The sequence below is a fragment of the Phycodurus eques genome, chromosome 2 (genome assembly GCF_024500275.1).
Source record: "Phycodurus eques isolate BA_2022a chromosome 2, UOR_Pequ_1.1, whole genome shotgun sequence".
Classification (NCBI taxonomy): domain Eukaryota; kingdom Metazoa; phylum Chordata; class Actinopteri; order Syngnathiformes; family Syngnathidae; genus Phycodurus; species Phycodurus eques.
In genome coordinates, this window is record NC_084526.1 from 9,390,650 (window position 1) to 9,407,219 (window position 16,570).

The window sequence follows — 16,570 nt, forward strand, 5'->3', positions numbered from 1 at the left end:
AAAATGTTTATTCGAAGAAATAATTCCTACTATTTTTTTTACATTTTATTAATAAAAGTAATACAGAATTGTATTTAAATGTATTATTTACAATCAATGGAGTTATGACAAGATACAAAATGTTATATATACAAAATTGTTTATTTTACTAATACTTAATTTTCAACAAATAAACTCTAAGAAACATACCTAATACAATATTTTATTTCACTTAAACAGATTAATACATTTGAACTAACCAATTTTTAGGGAAAAAAAACCCAACTAAATTAATGCAACAAATATTACACGACTAACTATTAAAGAACGCAGGTCCTACTTTTCCCACCCATGACCCATGTGTTTTAATTAAATGTGCAAATTATATTTAGTTTTAGTGGTCATATTTGTACAGTTCAGCCAAACCTTTTCCTGTTCTATAGTTTTCCTTTGGTGTCACAAAAAAGTAGAACATGTACTTCAGTTTTTTGAGTTTTGGTGTTCCGCATAGTTCACATCAGACCAGACGTTGAGAACATATTTTTGAAAGATTAAATCAAACATAGTGAATCACGCTGACCACAGTTGGACATTGCCGAGCAACTGTGTGAATCATCCCCCACAAGCTCCATGTGTAGATAATACAGTGATACACGCCACTGACCTTCAGGTTCATCGTAGTTCATATTAACGTCGACACCTCTCGCGTGGTTCCCCGACAAGTGACCTCATCATTACAGCCAATTTCTCAACGCAAGTCACAGGTCATATAATACTGGCATGTTGTCCTTTCACTGAAACCAGATGTCAGGAGATGCCTTAATGACGAAGCCCCCCCCAAAAGAGCCGCACTTAAAGGACGAAGACGCTGCCCATTTGGCAAGACTGATTAAAACAATTCAAAATAAACCTGTACAACACCTTAAAACAAATTTAAAAAAAGAATTGCATTGATCTCCACTGTACTTTTATTGGATGTGTATAAAAGCCACAGGAACAGTTGTTTAAAGAATAAAACCCAAGGGTCAGGCAGTTGATGGATGTGGCGAAGGTGGAATCTAGGCGGAAGGTGACAGAGTTTGCAGGCTGGATTTGACGGTCGCTAGGTTGGCTTTCCAGGATGTGAGGCTGTCGAACAGCTGCTGCCACTGCTGCTTGCCGAAGGTGCGGTGCGTGCTGTGGCTGATGGATGGGGAGGACGACGGAGAACATTTTTAAGTCATATAAAAAGAATTCAGCATATTGTTCATTTGCATATCATAAACATTACAAAAATATGGCCTCCAAAATTATGTTACGAAATAAAAACAATTGTTACAGTGGAGAGTGACATGAGTGATGCTTTTCATCAAGATTTGGGTATAAAAGCGGTTGAAACGGTAAACTATATTAAATGCTGATTATTGTTCTTATCAATGACAGTAAAAGTGTTGAGATGATTCACTTGTTAGATAAAAATCCTCAAGAAGGATTTTAAGGACTTTATCTAGTTCAGGAAATGGGAGAATTTTCTGAAATGCACACTTTTTATTGATGATAAACATGTAATACAATATTTATAACAACTCATAATTTATTAGTAGGCTACTTTAACCTGTAAGATAACTAACAGATTTCAAAAGCAGGACAAACTGTCTTAAATCACATAACTCACCTTTTGAAAATCGAACTAAAGTACTGGGGGCGGGGCTTGATTGTGTGGCCCTCAAAGGACTAGCTACGGGCCGCGGGCTGAGCCAGCGACGTCGCCCGCCAGCCCAACACAACCGAAGTGGGATGAGCGGCTCGTTCATTGATGAAGAAGGCAGCTAACTAGCTGCGAGAACTAACGTAAATTGCAGGTCACACTGAACAGCGAAACTTCAAACGTACGGCGCGGTAAAATGCTTCAATACAGCGCCAAGCGGCGGCTTGGCCGCTGCAGGCTGCGCAGAGACGCAGGATCCCCCAGTATCAGTTAGGGTTGGACATCGAGAATCAATTGGAACCGGGACTAACGTTCCGGTTCTCCTGGAATCGTTCAAATGGTTCCCAGTGTCGATGCCAAGACCACCGACCCAGTATAAGAAGTGGCGATAACCAATGAAGAACAACACGCACGAAGACGTGCTTGTGCCCAATGACGCCGAACAAAAGTGTGTCTTAACTTTGTTAAAATCAATGACCACTTACTGTGCGAAAATGCCGCGCACACACGCCAGAATGAGCGCGCACAGGCAAGGCTTTTTATGCAGGCGAACAACGCCGCGTCTGCAAATGGCGTGTTGCCAGCTATACATCTCAATTATCTAACAAAATTGTTTTGGGTTTTCAACCTGATTCAACAATGCAAGACGCAAAACTTTTTAAATATCCGGAACGACCAGTGTTACGGGTGTAATGAGTTAGCGTTCAGTGATTTCCTTACAAAATAGGGATGAGCTGTTATATTTGACTGCTCTATACACAGAGTTTATCAAACAACCTTTTACGGGCAATTATTATTATTTTTTTCTTACCTGACAACAACTTTTTGCTGTGTCTGGTCGATTTTGCAGTACACCATCTTTGTCCGAACGGCTACAAGGTAAAGGAGAAAATAAAATTAATTGCGAGCAAAAGTCAACAGTTTCATACTTGAATGACTTAACTCATTCACTGCCAGCCTTACCAGTTAACATGGATATTTGACTTCTAAAGCCGTCAATGGCAGTGAATGCGTTAATTAGAAAATTCACTCGACAATGCAGAAAGTTAATCAATGTCGGAGTCTACTCAGTCTCTCGTTGTTGTGAGACACATCATAGTGAATGAAAGCTGGCCTGTTCTATGTAAACGTTCTTTACCATCAATGACAAAAGCTTCGACATCATCAGCTCCAAGCAGCAGCTCCTGTTGCATGGTGTCAAAGGAGATCTCCTTGAATTCCACCGCCATGCCCATGAATGTGAGCAGCCGCATCTTGGCCATGTTTTGCTCGTGGGACAGGCCTGTGGGGAGTGACACGCAGGAATCATTAAGCCGTCGCAGACCATTACACTTCCCACGGGGACTTTCACCTGTGATCACGTTTACATTGAAGAGCAACACAGTTAGGGATTCCACTCATTAAAACTGCTACACACTAATTTTGGGGAGTCCATACTACATGTGTGTAATTACAACTGATCCTTTCGTTGTGAGGGACAACCCCAAAGCTGACACATGCACATTCCTCTTCTGAGGAGAGTACGCTCAAACGCTGGCTTTCAATGTCAACAAACCGCCCCTTATCAGATGTAATGCATTAGTTTGTAATTTGTATAAACAGTAATGGAATATTTAAATTTCAGTTGCTATGGGTTAATTAAACAGGCAACCACCATTCTCTCTTTAGTCATCTCTTAAAATGCTAACTTGGATCACCTCCCCTACAGCAGACTCTCCAGAGCAGTCGTTCTCAAACCTTTTACAAAAAATACCATCTTTAAAAATACTTAGCTCTTCAAGCATCATCGTAATGGCCAACATTAAAATACAGTTGTTTAGTAGGCCTAACTGTTCATAGGCTTTATCCAAAAATATGTATTTAAAATAGCCACTGTAACATTATGCAGTCAGAACATTAAGACTGCACTATAATTTTTTTAAAAAAAGTACTTATAATAATTACATTAAAATGTATTGTACATAACAATTAAATAAAAAAATGCACCAAAATAAATGTTTGAAAACAAACAGCTCTGAAAGATTAAATGCAAATGTACTGAACTTAAAATTTAAACAACTGAACTGTACTTAGGCAGTGATTCATTCGCATAGCAATAGAGGGAGCCAACGTACCACTGGTGGTACTTGTACCACACTGAGAATCTTTGCTCTAGAGGCCTGCTATATACTGTATTACCCGAGTAATATCATTAACTATTTCTTAAAAAACACTTCTGGTTGATAAGAGCAAAAAACTCAACGAAGAACACAATTTGTTTTCTTATATTCTCATATAATTATGAATTTTGTCTTGTAACATTTTGATTTTGTTGTAGTAATTCTATTAGTTTATTATTACAGTACAGTCGAACCTCGGTTCACAAACTTGATAGGTTTTCAGTCTATTTTGCAAACTAAAGCATACAGTAGTTTGTGAACTGAAGCAATTAAAATTTTGTCCGTAAACCGATTTGTTCGTGAGCGGAGGTTCCACTGTATTCTTCAGTGTGTATGACGTGTCAAATGTACTTACCGAGCGAGTCAATGAAGTCTTTGTTATTCTGGTAAAACTTGACATATGCAGCAAGCTTGGCACTCACAAAGATAGTTAACAGCTGTAAAATGCAGAGAAAAGAAGAGGCTTAATCTTGTTCAATGCTGCACAATTGCCTGTAATTTCTCGTGTATAATGCACACCCCCAAAGTTGACCTCAAAATTCTGGAAAACCCTTCTACCGATGTACAATGCATTTTTACACTGCATGATTTTGCTTCTACCCCTATGATCAAAACATGAAGTATTATCTGTATTTTGTTATTTTTTTCAAAGAATTATTCGGAAGTTAAACACCTTATTAGAACCCACAATACTTTCTTTGCATTTACTTGCTCTTATTTTGAAATTCACAGTTCTACTTTTATTCAGTAAATGAGAAAACACACAGTTGTGCTCATATGTTTGATTACCCAGGTAGGATTTGTAAGATGTGTACAATTCTTTTAAGAAAACATGAAGGACCAGGCGAAACACATTTCATTTTATTTGAATAGGATTCAAATTAAACTCAGGCATTTCAGAAAAGCATTATCATTAAACAAAACATAACCATAAAGAAATTAATGATGTTTTTTGTTAAGTCATCAGTCGTATTAAAAAAATATATATACCGTATTTTCACGACCATAGGGCTCACCGTATTAAAAGGCGCAGTCGCAGTTACGGGGTCTATTTCTTTATTTAACACATACATAAGGTGCACCGTATTATTGGGCGCAGGCATGGTAAAACATACGCTAGCTTAAAACATACGGTAGCCTGCATGCACGCTAACATTTTTTTTTAAAAAGGCAGCGGGAGCAAAGCTCAGTTCGGTTGTACTTTATTGAAGTATTTAACAATGTACTCACGTTATTTATTTTTAATCAATCCTCATCTACAAATCTATCAAAGTCCTCATCTTCTGTATCCAAAATGAACAGTCGGGCAAGTTCTCAATCAAACACGGCAGGTTCGAGTCAGTCTCGTTGCCGTGGGAAAGCTTGAACAACAGTGCAAGCAGATACCTTAGCCCAGCATCCACAATCCATTCACAAATTGTGGCGCAACTCGCCCGGCGCTGTCTCCTAGTCTTAGTAAAGCTGTGTTCGCCATCTGTCATCCACGGCTCCCACGCCCCTCACTTCACTTTGAACACCCTGTTTACACGGATGTCCAGCGGTTCGTCAAGCCTCCCGGAATGATGGCAAGCCCCGAATTATTGCACTATTATTGTTGAATGGTGACTTGAGACGCTTCTCCCGGCTGTTCTTTGCTGATAAATCCATTGCTCGAGTTGGTCTTCCAACTCGAGCCACCTCGCCTTGTTTCCGCGTTTTGTTTTTCTTTTTTTCCCTGCGGAAACTCAGCTTCGTCTTCTTGACTTGGCGAAGCTCGTTTTACTGCATCCTCCACTTGCGAACCATGGATTCGTTGATCTTGAATTCTCTCGTGGCTGCTCGATCCCCATGTTGCTCCGTGTAACTGATAGCTTGCAGTTTAAACTGTGCTTCGTAAGCGTGTCTCTTCGTAGGTGACATTTTCGGGGTCGTTAGCCAATATTTACCTACTGAGGGCGTGCCTTAAGCGTCCTCTTTCACACGCACCCGTCCCCCTTTAACGTCCGCATGCTGTCCTCAATTACGTCCGCCTTTCTTCTATATAAGCAGCGTGTCGGCAGGAAATGCTCCCAGTCAGTCAAGCGGAGCGCTCATCAAAGTCACACAACAACATTTACAGATTTTGGAACTCGGTGCACACATAAGGCGCGCATTATAAGTGCGCCTTTTGGTCGTGAAAATACAGTATGCTTTGACAGAAAGACGCCTTCTCTGTGATGTACCGATGACGCACTACCTTCTCTCGCTGTTTTTATTTGTAGAGCAGACAAGGTACATTTTGTACACTGTCATTATCTGACTTGAATGTTGAATATATGAATGTGGAAAAACAGCAGACCTTTGCAACACAATGTGACGGTGGATTATTATATTATTATATGGTGCATAAGGAAATGATCCCAGTCAGTCAAGCAGTAAAAAAAAAAACAAAAAAAAACAAAACAAAAAAAAAAACACACACCGGCGCGGGGCTTTAGCGTCCTACTTCACGCACCCTCCCCTGTCCTCAGCCACGTCCGCTTTTCCTCTGTGTAAGCAGCAGTCGGCAGGAAGTGTTCAAATTTAAGACTTTTAAGTGCGCTTTATGGTTGTGAAAATACAGTATATACATATATATATATATATATATACAAATTCTCCCTGGGTATGTAAACTTATGAGCACAATTGTACATATATGCAGTCATATGTACCCCTGTCATATTGGAATTAAAGTATAGTCTACACCTCTAGGTGGCATAGTAGAATGAAAGTGTACAACTTTTTCATAACCTCTAGGGGGCGGTGGCATAGTGGAATGAAAGTGTACAGCGTTTTCATAACCTCTAGATGGCGGCATACATTGATAAAATCTGAAAGTCTTTCATTTTCTCCTATACCTGTGTATAATGCGCACTATTGACTTTTGACTATTTTGGGGGTAAAAATTATACACGAGAAATTACGATAAGTCAAAAGTGTTTGTCGCAATCATCGATATGATGCAAGTTCACTTTAACAAGCTCTGTTTGAAGAGTACTTTGCAGACTACAGAAGGAAAGGCGACATTTTCCTCATCTCAACACTCACGTCATGGATGAGCTCTCCCTCCAGGAAGCGTACTGGTTTGAGAGTGAGCAGGTGATCAAACAGGAAGGTGTTGGGGTCTTTTAGAGCACGGACAATGCATCTAAACAGCAGAGAGGGAGCGCAATATGGAGGACGTGTAGTGAAGATGAATGCGACCGCAAGGAGGAAGTGCTGCAAGTTTACCTGTGTGCGTCAACGCGTGCTTGAGACGCATTGTCTTCTGTGTAACTTCCCAGTAACTCTACCATCACTTTTGCTGCAGCCTCACTGTCAAGTAAAACACAGAAATTAGTTTTTATATTGATAGCTCTTAATAGTGTCTAACTTAACATTATCTTTGTAACGCTTGATTTTTTTTTTTTGTATGCGTATAATGCATCTTATAAGCTTGTAGCGATGTACATAATAGAAAGTCTAGTGATTGAATATGGACAAAGTGACTTACTCTAATCTTTAAGGCTAAATACATAGGTACCTTTTCTTACAGTCCACCAGTGCTTCATACACCAGCCTCAAAAGAATGTGCTTCTTCTCTGTATTAAGGTTCCAATCAACAATCCACTTGGCTACCTAATCGACGTGATAAATAGGATTTGAAAGTCAGTTTTACCGAGATGGCAAATATATCGACGAGTCGGCTTGAATTTACCTGATCGAGGTCAGTCGGGATGAAGGTGATGGCGTTGCAGGCAGCTGCCACCTTGATGAGGCTGCATAAGACTGTGTATCTGACTGGAGCATTCTCATCCATGCCATGGAAGAGGTTACTCAGCCTAAAATATGGAAACAATATTTTAAATGCACTGGTGGCGGAAGCTAAGGTCTTATAGAGGACTATAGATGATTTTCAGAAGGCAGAGCAGAGAGTAGTGGAGGATCCAAAACAAGATGCCCTTCCGCACATTGGTTTAGTGCATTCCATTGCGTTAGATTATTAAAGTTGAATGCTGTATTTCCTCAAACAGTGTCCTCTGCTCTAGAAGACGCCGTGCCTCAATGTATCATTCGTCACTGGTACAAATAAACAACACCTCAAATAAACTCCCAGGAAAATAAATTACGGGTGGTGTCACGAGGTGGCTGTTAAGTATCTTTACTATGATTAATAAACCCATGTGTCACACTAGACATCTTCACCACAAAACAAAATGGGCCTGATTTACTATAGGTTTGCATGTGTATAAACTTGGTTGTGCACGAAAACAAACGTGGAAGCTGATCTACTACCCGGACGCAACCAAGATTGCATCTGTCAAATGCACTAAATTGCCACGGAATTCATTTTGTGGGAGGAGTATATTTAGTTAATTTAGCACACACAATGTATTTATCAACCCCGAGACAAATGGTGGTGGTTGATTTTGCGTCTTTAAATATTGTCTCTTCACCAATGCAATTTTGGAGCTTCTGAATGATCTAAGGGCTGACTTGGAGCCAGTCACAAGAAAGAGTCATGCCATATCATCTATGGCAAAACCTTTCAACTCTGCATTTCCATACAGCTGGGTAATTTCATGGCACTGTGACAATTGGTGCTGGTTTCTATACATCTAAGAATGATTGTTTTAGTTTTATGAAGCGGCTAAGAACATGAGAGTGTGATTTCAGTAAGAAAAGTCCAGAAAACGACTCACAACTGCATCCTGAGGGAAGGTCTCTCTCCTTCACGGAACTTGACTAGTTTCTCACAGAGGCTCTCGATGAGAGCTTCTTGCTTCTCTGTGTCCAAGATCAACATCAACGATACAATGCTGTTCATCACACTCTCCACATCTGAGGAAGATTACAGCGAGACTGTGCAATGAAAGAGGCTCTATACACCCGTACGTTACTTACTGCACGGTGATTTATTTTTTTATACAGGTTTTATCCGAACAGAAATTGTTGACCGTGTTTAAAAAGATTAATGTGGCTTGGACTGTTGCTTACCTTTATCGTCTTCTTTGAGACAAACATCACAAGCCTCAATGATCTGAGCCAGATCTACGTGAAGTCCACTTTCAGAATTCTCCTCAGAGATTTCAGCTCCTTTGGACTTGATGTAGGCTCTCAACTCGGACGCCTTTGAAAAGTAAATTAGCTCAAATTAACGACCGACATTTGAGTAGGATTTAAACTAAACTGTGTGTTCTGTGTGTATCCGCCGCTGACTGGCTGTCAAAAGTGGTCACTCAACGAGCGACACTCTTGATCGCATAATATGAGTAGCGATGGAACCGCTGTTTTTCGCGTTTCACTCAGTTCGGATTATTTACCTTACCATCATACACCACTACTGATGACATGGAACATGTCCTAGTTTAAATCACAATTAATTCACAACTTTGAAATTTCTCAAAAGATCAAGTAGACGAGTTGTAAGACTCGGACAACAATTCCTGAATTGATTGTTGACAAATCCCCCTCAAAAACTTTTAGGTGAGTAAGATAATTTTTCAAATCCTTAAGCGCATCTTTATGATACATTTTTCTATGCTTCTGCCAAATGTGATGTGAACTGGTTGCTCTGTACACACACTTTTTGGACCCACCGCTGGCCAGGTACCAAATTGTGATACTCTGACCCGCCATGATGGCTTATATTTTCCATTGCTTCGAATCCAAATTCAATACATATAAATTACAATTGCCTTTTAAATGTGCTGTATTAATTTCTTCCTATGTATTTCAACTTGTGGAGTGTTTGTTCATTCTCGACTCATATTTTTTCTTTGCATATTTGAGTGCCAAATTAAACCACACATAACCTGACTGCCATCCGCGAACTCTGTTTGGCTCGTCACCATTATTATTGTTGTTATATGTTATATAACCTGGGCCCTTGGCTTTCTGTAATTATTTTAAGTTGACCATTATTATATGTCGTCTGTTCCTGCGTTTAGCAAGCTTTTAATGAAAGCTTGCAACTCTGATTCAGCAAAAAAAAAGTCACACCTTTTCTTTTACATATATTTCATGATGCTGCTCTCATCTGGTATATCAATTAACCTTTGAAATTTTATACCTACATTTATTAGCTCACCCAACAACGTTGATATATGTGACAGAGCATGACAAAACTACAATATGACAAATGACAACGCTTGTATTTAAAGGCAATGGGATATAACGATAATGTAGCAATACTCCATCGAAACATTCATAAGCAGTTATGTGCTTCTTTTTGTGATGCTCCACGCTATTGTTGTGGTTATAACTACCAATCCGCTTGTACCGAGTTACAATGTTAGCTTAGCTTGATTGCTAACCTTTCCGGCTCAATAGTAGTAACGAACAAAGTCAGCGGCAGCCAGAACTACAGAAAAATGGAGTATGAAAATAAGGTGAGACCTGGTCTTCTTCCGTTATATCGATGAATGCCGGGACGCTCATTTTGGTTGTTTTAGTGCACCTCGGTGGTGAGATCCACGCTCCTCACAGGGAACACCGAACCGGAAAAGAAAAGGCAACAGTGCCAATGAGAGTCTTTACTTCCGGGTCGTGTTCTTAAAGCGACAGTGCTCTTAAAAGCGTCATGCCCAAAGCCTTCTCTTTCAGCCTTCAGCCTTGGCGTTTTAAATTATGTCCCGCTTTTATTGCAGCGAATTGTTTCCACTTAATTTCATCCTTCCAAATTTATGGCCAAATCCCCGCATATCTCTGCTGGATAGCTTCAGCTAATGTAGCCTTAGCCTCAAAGGTCAGCCAACCTCTTAAATTTGATGTCACCCAGACTTCCACCACTGCATCCCTATCTTTCATTCTCTCCTCTCCAGATATCCATCTACTCTCTGTGGGAGATTAACCCTGGATGACTTGGATGAGAGTTACTGAGGTGAAACTGATCCCTGGAAGAGGTTATCTTCTAGAGTTGCGGCCCATCTGCGTGGACCACCATCGCAGGCCCGTCCAACCCGGAAACGCCGTCAGTGTCAGAGGGCAAACACCCTCCACCGTAGCCCCGCTGACCTGTGGGCGCACGTGTTATGCCTCCGTGCCAAGCCCAATGCTGTCTGTGGCTACGTTGGCAGGTCAGAGGGTGATGGAAGTGAGTGGGGTGAAAAGGGTAAGTAGAGCAAGAGTTCACCCTAAAAACAATGGAGTCGTGTTACAAACATATGAAAGGTGCTGCGCAGGCTTCAGTCCCAGGGTGACGATACAGCAGTTGTTTTCACTTGCTTTGCTCACAGTTAATTTGTCAAAGCAATTGGGGTATTTTTAGGACTCTGAGACTACTGAGGTACTTCAAGCTCAGTCATTATTCCCTGAAAGGCTTCTTGCCACATATTTATCATTGTGCTTACAGTTAAGGAACTGAACTCACTGCAGTTAGACTAAAAAAAAAAAAATTAGAGGGGAAATGCCTGATGGAGTATTTCACCATCATGCTCGCGCGATGCGTCATCTTGTTGGGAAGGCAAGTGCCTGGTACCGAATCCCACCCTCACTCTGTGTTGCCCTTGTACGCTGTCACAGCAAATAATTTATAGATACTTCTCCACAAGTGTGCTAGTGTAACTCTGCGCCTTTCATTATCTGATTAACAACTGTTGTCAAGTCCCTGGCGTATTTCAAATCCCGAATCCTATTTTTTCAGGCTTTGAAGCTCCAGGTGCATTTAAGACTTTTTTTTCCTTTTTTTTGTCTTCTTTAAAATTCTGCTGCTGTAATGTCTTGAATACAAGATGCAATATTCATAACATTAAGTCAATATGTTAAAAAAAGAAAGAAGTACTTTTGTATTTTCAATATGCACAAGGGAACCTTTTAAGGTCATATTTGTTTGCATTACAACAGTTTTTCCCATTGGAAATAGAATTAAATGGTTCAAGGGTCAAACTGTTACCATCTTAAAGCCTTAATTAATTGTACATGGTGTTTAAAGTAACGTATTATCATTGTTAACATGCATACAAGTGTAAAAATAAGTTAATGTTAGTAAAAGGTCAAAACCACTCTTACATTCTTAATTTTAAAAGAAGTGTAAAAATATGTTAAACAGTTAATTGTAGTACATAAACAACAAAACACTACTCATGAATTTTAAAGTATGTTCTTATTGTCTCGCTGAGGCTGATCCTTTTATCTGACAGGGGGTGGGGTAGGGGTGGGGGGGGGATCACATAATTCACAAAAATCCCAAAACTCAAACGTCATGTCCCGAGTTATGTCTGCATGACTCATTTCCATAGGAAAATAAATTTTAATGCAAAAAAGCACAACAGACAGAGATTAGTGCAGTTTTCATTATACAGCCTACTTAACCGTAAATGTTTTTTTTTTTCTTATAAAAAAATCCTAGTGTATAACTTGCTTTTACTGTGATAAAACCTGACAAATGCAGTCCTCAGAGGACTGGTTGACAATTGCAGCAGCCCCCTGCTTTCAGTAATTGAAGTTTGTTGAAATATTTAAATTCAATCCAGTGGAAGAGTATTTGTCATTTGGCCTGTCTCAGGCAGTCTGCCTGATGATGTCAGTTTCCCATTTGATTGTAAAATAATGATTGTGAAACACAATGTTGCCAAAGACACATCTTTATAAAGGGACAGTATAATGTTAAATGAAATCCAATTTGGAGTATGTATCACATGGAGATGAAACATTTGAACATTTCATTTATCGTGAACTAAATTATCATGCTTGTCAGTGTTATTATGACATTACTGGAAAACAAATTATAGATACATGTACCTAAAGCAATGCAACAAGTTTTGTTTGGAATGAAAACAATATTAAAGTAGGAACCTTTTGCACTTTTTTTCTCATTCGAAATTGTAAACAGCAGCAACCAAAATTAATTTGTATGCCTGCAAGACCCCATGAAATGTAGGCGCTTTCATATGTGTTTGCTTTTGCTAGCCCCCATCAGTTCATATTGAATGAATGTTCAAATGGCTTGCCATATACATTAGTAATATATACAATACAGTGGTTCTAGTAATTTATACAATACAGTGGTTCTTACTTCTTAACCTTGTTGGAGGTACTGAGCCCCAAGTTTCATGCGATCACCAAACTCTTCATCATTGGCGAACAATTCTTTATCTGGACATAAAATCGATATGCTCAAAGAACAAAACCCACAAAACATGAATTCCACACACAAAAATACAACCTTTATTTACTTACTATGTTTATTTAACATGATCAGGCAATTTAGAACAGATTCTCATTTGCAATGCTGACCTCACTGAAGACAGCAGAGTACAACAAAAGTAATAGTGCATGTACAAAAATAAGGTAACCGACTAAAAGAGTGCACAGATAATGACATAACATTGAAGGCATCCATGTTACTGTACTCAGCTTAAAGGTCAGAAATTAACCGCTAGCTCTCTCGCTATAGTTCCTTCAATATTTTTTCCTTCTCAATGCTTAAAACAAATACTACCATCTTTTTAGAAAAAAAAAATATTGTAACCATTTTTGCGTAACCATTTAGACCACAATTATTTTTACCAGGTTCCTCCTTAGACAAAAATAAAAGTTAAAAAAAAAAAAGAATACGTACATGATCAAAACAAAGTCAATCCGGTGTCACGCAACCACCTTGTCCTTCGTTTCCATTTTGCTGCTTTCACTAGCCTTATTGGATTGCAGCTCTCGCAGAGTGATGTAGTAATTCACTAGGCTGGCTGCAATGGTGATGTTCAAACCGATAAAGTTGGTCCAGGAGAAGATGTAGTCTCCGATGTACGACATTCCAGAATATTCTTGATCCAGCCCACGATGTTGGTGGTCAATGCAAAATTGTACTGTATACACAACATGGTGGAGTACATGAGGACAAGCTACATAATACAGGACATAAAAAACTGGATGAGGATGAACACGTCTGACCAGCCAATGTAGTCCATGGCCTTCTGAATGTCTCTGGTAGCATGAGCCACCAGCAGAGTGGATAAGATTAGAAATAACATTATAATACAGTAATCCATATTTGCCCACCTCCTTGAGGTCCAATTTCTCCTTGATGTAAGTGTCGTCTTATTGAGTAGGAATCCCTCAGCCAACATTATGAACAAGCTGGAGAAGGTCCTGAACACCATAAACATTGGCAAGGTGAGCCTTTTGGTTCCATGCAGACTATTTCTTTGCTTGCCAACATAAAGGAGAGGTAGAAGAAAATTCTTGCAAGGTATTTCCATGGGTCTGGGAAGATGATCATCCTCGCAGCCTTGCCCACACACAGAAAAACCACTGTGGCGAAAATTTTCCCAATCCTGACACACACTGGCGAAGGGAACCTGCAATTGGTGAGCAGAATCTTGTTCACTATGACAAAGACAAAAGAGCTGAGTCTGTGAAAACCAACAGCGAATAGCTTCAAGAATACCATCGGAGGTTTGTCCGCCATCCTCAATGCTTTGCTAAAGCCAAACGATCCCACTGTACTGAATTGCATATCTCTTGCATCTGCATAAAATTTGCCATCGATATCTAGGGATTGCTGGCACGGTGACCGACTGGTTAGCACATCTGCCTCACAGTTTGGGACCGGGGTTCAAAGCCCGGCCCCACCTGTGTGGAGTTTGCATGTTCTCCCCGTGACTGGGTGGGTTTTCTCCAGGCACTGCGGTTTCCTCCCACATCCCATAAACATGTGTGGTAGGTTGATTGAAGACTCTAAATTGCCCATAGGTGCGAATGTGAGTGTGAATGGTTGTTTGTTTCTATGTGCCCTGGGATTGGCTGGCGACCGGTTCAGGGTGTACCCCGCCTCCCGCCCAAAGATAGCTGGGATAGGTTCCAGCAGCCCGCGACCCAAGTGACGATAAGCGGCAAAGAAAATTGATGGCTGCATGGATATCTAGGGATTATTAACTCAAAAATCAAACTCGTAATATGTTGAAAAAATACAGACAGTATGTCATCATAATCACAGTCATCCATCTGTTTGTGTTCATATGGTGATTCTGTTGCTTTGAATAATTTTTGCCACAAAGTCTATTCCTTTACTTTCTTCCTTTTATGTCCACCATCCTCGAAAAGGATTGGCTCACAAAGATTATGTAACGAACAGTTTCAGTATCTCTAGGGCTTTCATAGCAGTTAGAGGTGTGTGTCTTGACCTCCACTAAACCCCTGAGTCTGACTCACCGCGCCTGGGGTTTGATCAAACCCAGGTTAAGAACCACTGATATAATATATTGCTTTGGCTCATTCTTGGTGTTGGTGCAAAGGAACTATGTTAAAATCAGTTGAGGAGCTTCATTTAGTGCTTTGCTACCATCTTGTGGCATCTATGTCAATTATAAACCTTTGGGGGGTGTCAATATCGTGCAGATTTTTGCTATTAGCGGCAGGGCTTGGTCCCTATCCCCCGCAAATAACAGGGAAACCCTGTACCTGCCTAACGCGCTAGCTATTTGTAAACAAGTGTGTCTCAGCATTTGGCTAGTGGACGTCATACCGGGTAATATGCTTTTGGCAGTACGTCAAACTCATCTGAAACAGCGTTTAAAAACAACAGTTGAGAACCACATTCTTCCAGGATCCTCCGTAGCTCAGTTGTCATGGCCATCTTGATGTCGTCCACGTCTTCTAAATGGGTCGACTTGATGACACCCTTGAGGTTGGGAAAGAGGAAAAAAATCAAACTGAGCCAGGTTGGGTGAATAGAGATGTTACTCCAGCACGACTGTTGTTCTCGGTCAGGAACTGTCGGATGCTCAGGCCATTGTGAACAGGTGCGTATATTATTGGTAAACTGGTTTATCCCTGGTTCCACAATCATGACGTGGAAGGGTTATGTGTGTTTTTTAATTTTTAAATTTGTTTTAAATTTTTTTGGGACATTTTCAGTTTCAATTATATATTAAATCACAAATGATTTGCGTTGTTGGTGTGATTTGTAATATTGCATTTAAAATGACAACAGACAGCGTGTAATCAAAAGCATCACCAAAGCATGGGTAGTGACAGCGGGACGCTAGGGGCTGCTGTAACTCCCTAGAATACCAATAGCACCTCTGTAGTGGTGATTCTTTTGATGTTGATGGCAAATTGCCCACTCAGCCTCCTACAAGATAAATGGCTGTGTATTAAGAGTCAGTTGAGCCCAGGTGCGGCCTCTCTCGCTGTCTGCCGGCCAAGCGGTGAGTATCCATGTAAAGCAGCCTTATGGTCATCGTCCAACATGGCCGCCTACCTTCCACCCACTAATTGTCTGGTTCCCACAGTTCTGCCTGCCTTCACCAGCTCTGAAAAATCCCCCTCGCTCAGGCTCATCTATCAGTCAGTGACCTTGTCAGGATGCATTGCATGACTTGCTTCGCGCTTCCCAAAGTGAGGCCGATTGCTTGTTAATTACTTATAAACTGAGACCCCCGTCCTTTTTTTTTTTTGCATGCAATAAACAAACACTGTAGATGCCTTTTACTGCAGAGGATGAATTTATAGAAGCCCAAGCCAGTATAATCTTCATATTTTCAGACAAAACTGGCTTCTACAAGTCAAAAGGAATACCTTTTTTTTAGTTGCATTAGAATCAGAATCATCTTTATTTTGCCAAGTATGTCCAAAAAAAACCACACAAGGAATTTGTCTCCGGTAGTTGGAGCCGCTCTAGTACGACAACAGAAGTAGTCTCTCAAAAGTAGTACTACTTTTGAGACATAAAGACATTGAGAAAAACAGTCACTGAGCAATAAAAGGTTGCTAGTAATCTGGTAATGCTGGTACAATTATTTTTATTTATTTTGGATGATTGTGCA

At 40.2% G+C, this 16,570-nt stretch overlaps 1 protein-coding gene and 1 pseudogene across 1 annotated transcript; both read right to left on the reverse strand.

The window, feature by feature from the left end:
• Positions 1–929: 929 nt before the first annotated feature.
• Positions 930–10,316, reverse strand: eif3m (eukaryotic translation initiation factor 3, subunit M). Its single transcript, XM_061666224.1, has 11 exons — positions 10,203–10,316; positions 8,802–8,934; positions 8,507–8,645; positions 7,522–7,645; positions 7,348–7,442; positions 7,056–7,139; positions 6,873–6,972; positions 4,181–4,262; positions 2,805–2,948; positions 2,478–2,538; positions 930–1,161 (listed from the first exon to the last, which is right to left on the reverse strand). Exons 1-11 carry the CDS (start codon positions 10,242–10,244, stop codon positions 1,038–1,040), a joined length of 1,128 nt encoding a protein of 375 aa, XP_061522208.1. The 5' UTR covers positions 10,245–10,316; the 3' UTR covers positions 930–1,037.
• Positions 10,317–13,391: 3,075 nt separating this feature from the next.
• On the reverse strand, positions 13,392–14,220 carry LOC133399420 (solute carrier family 35 member D2-like protein; annotated as a pseudogene).
• Between the last annotated feature and the right edge of the window lie 2,350 nt (positions 14,221–16,570).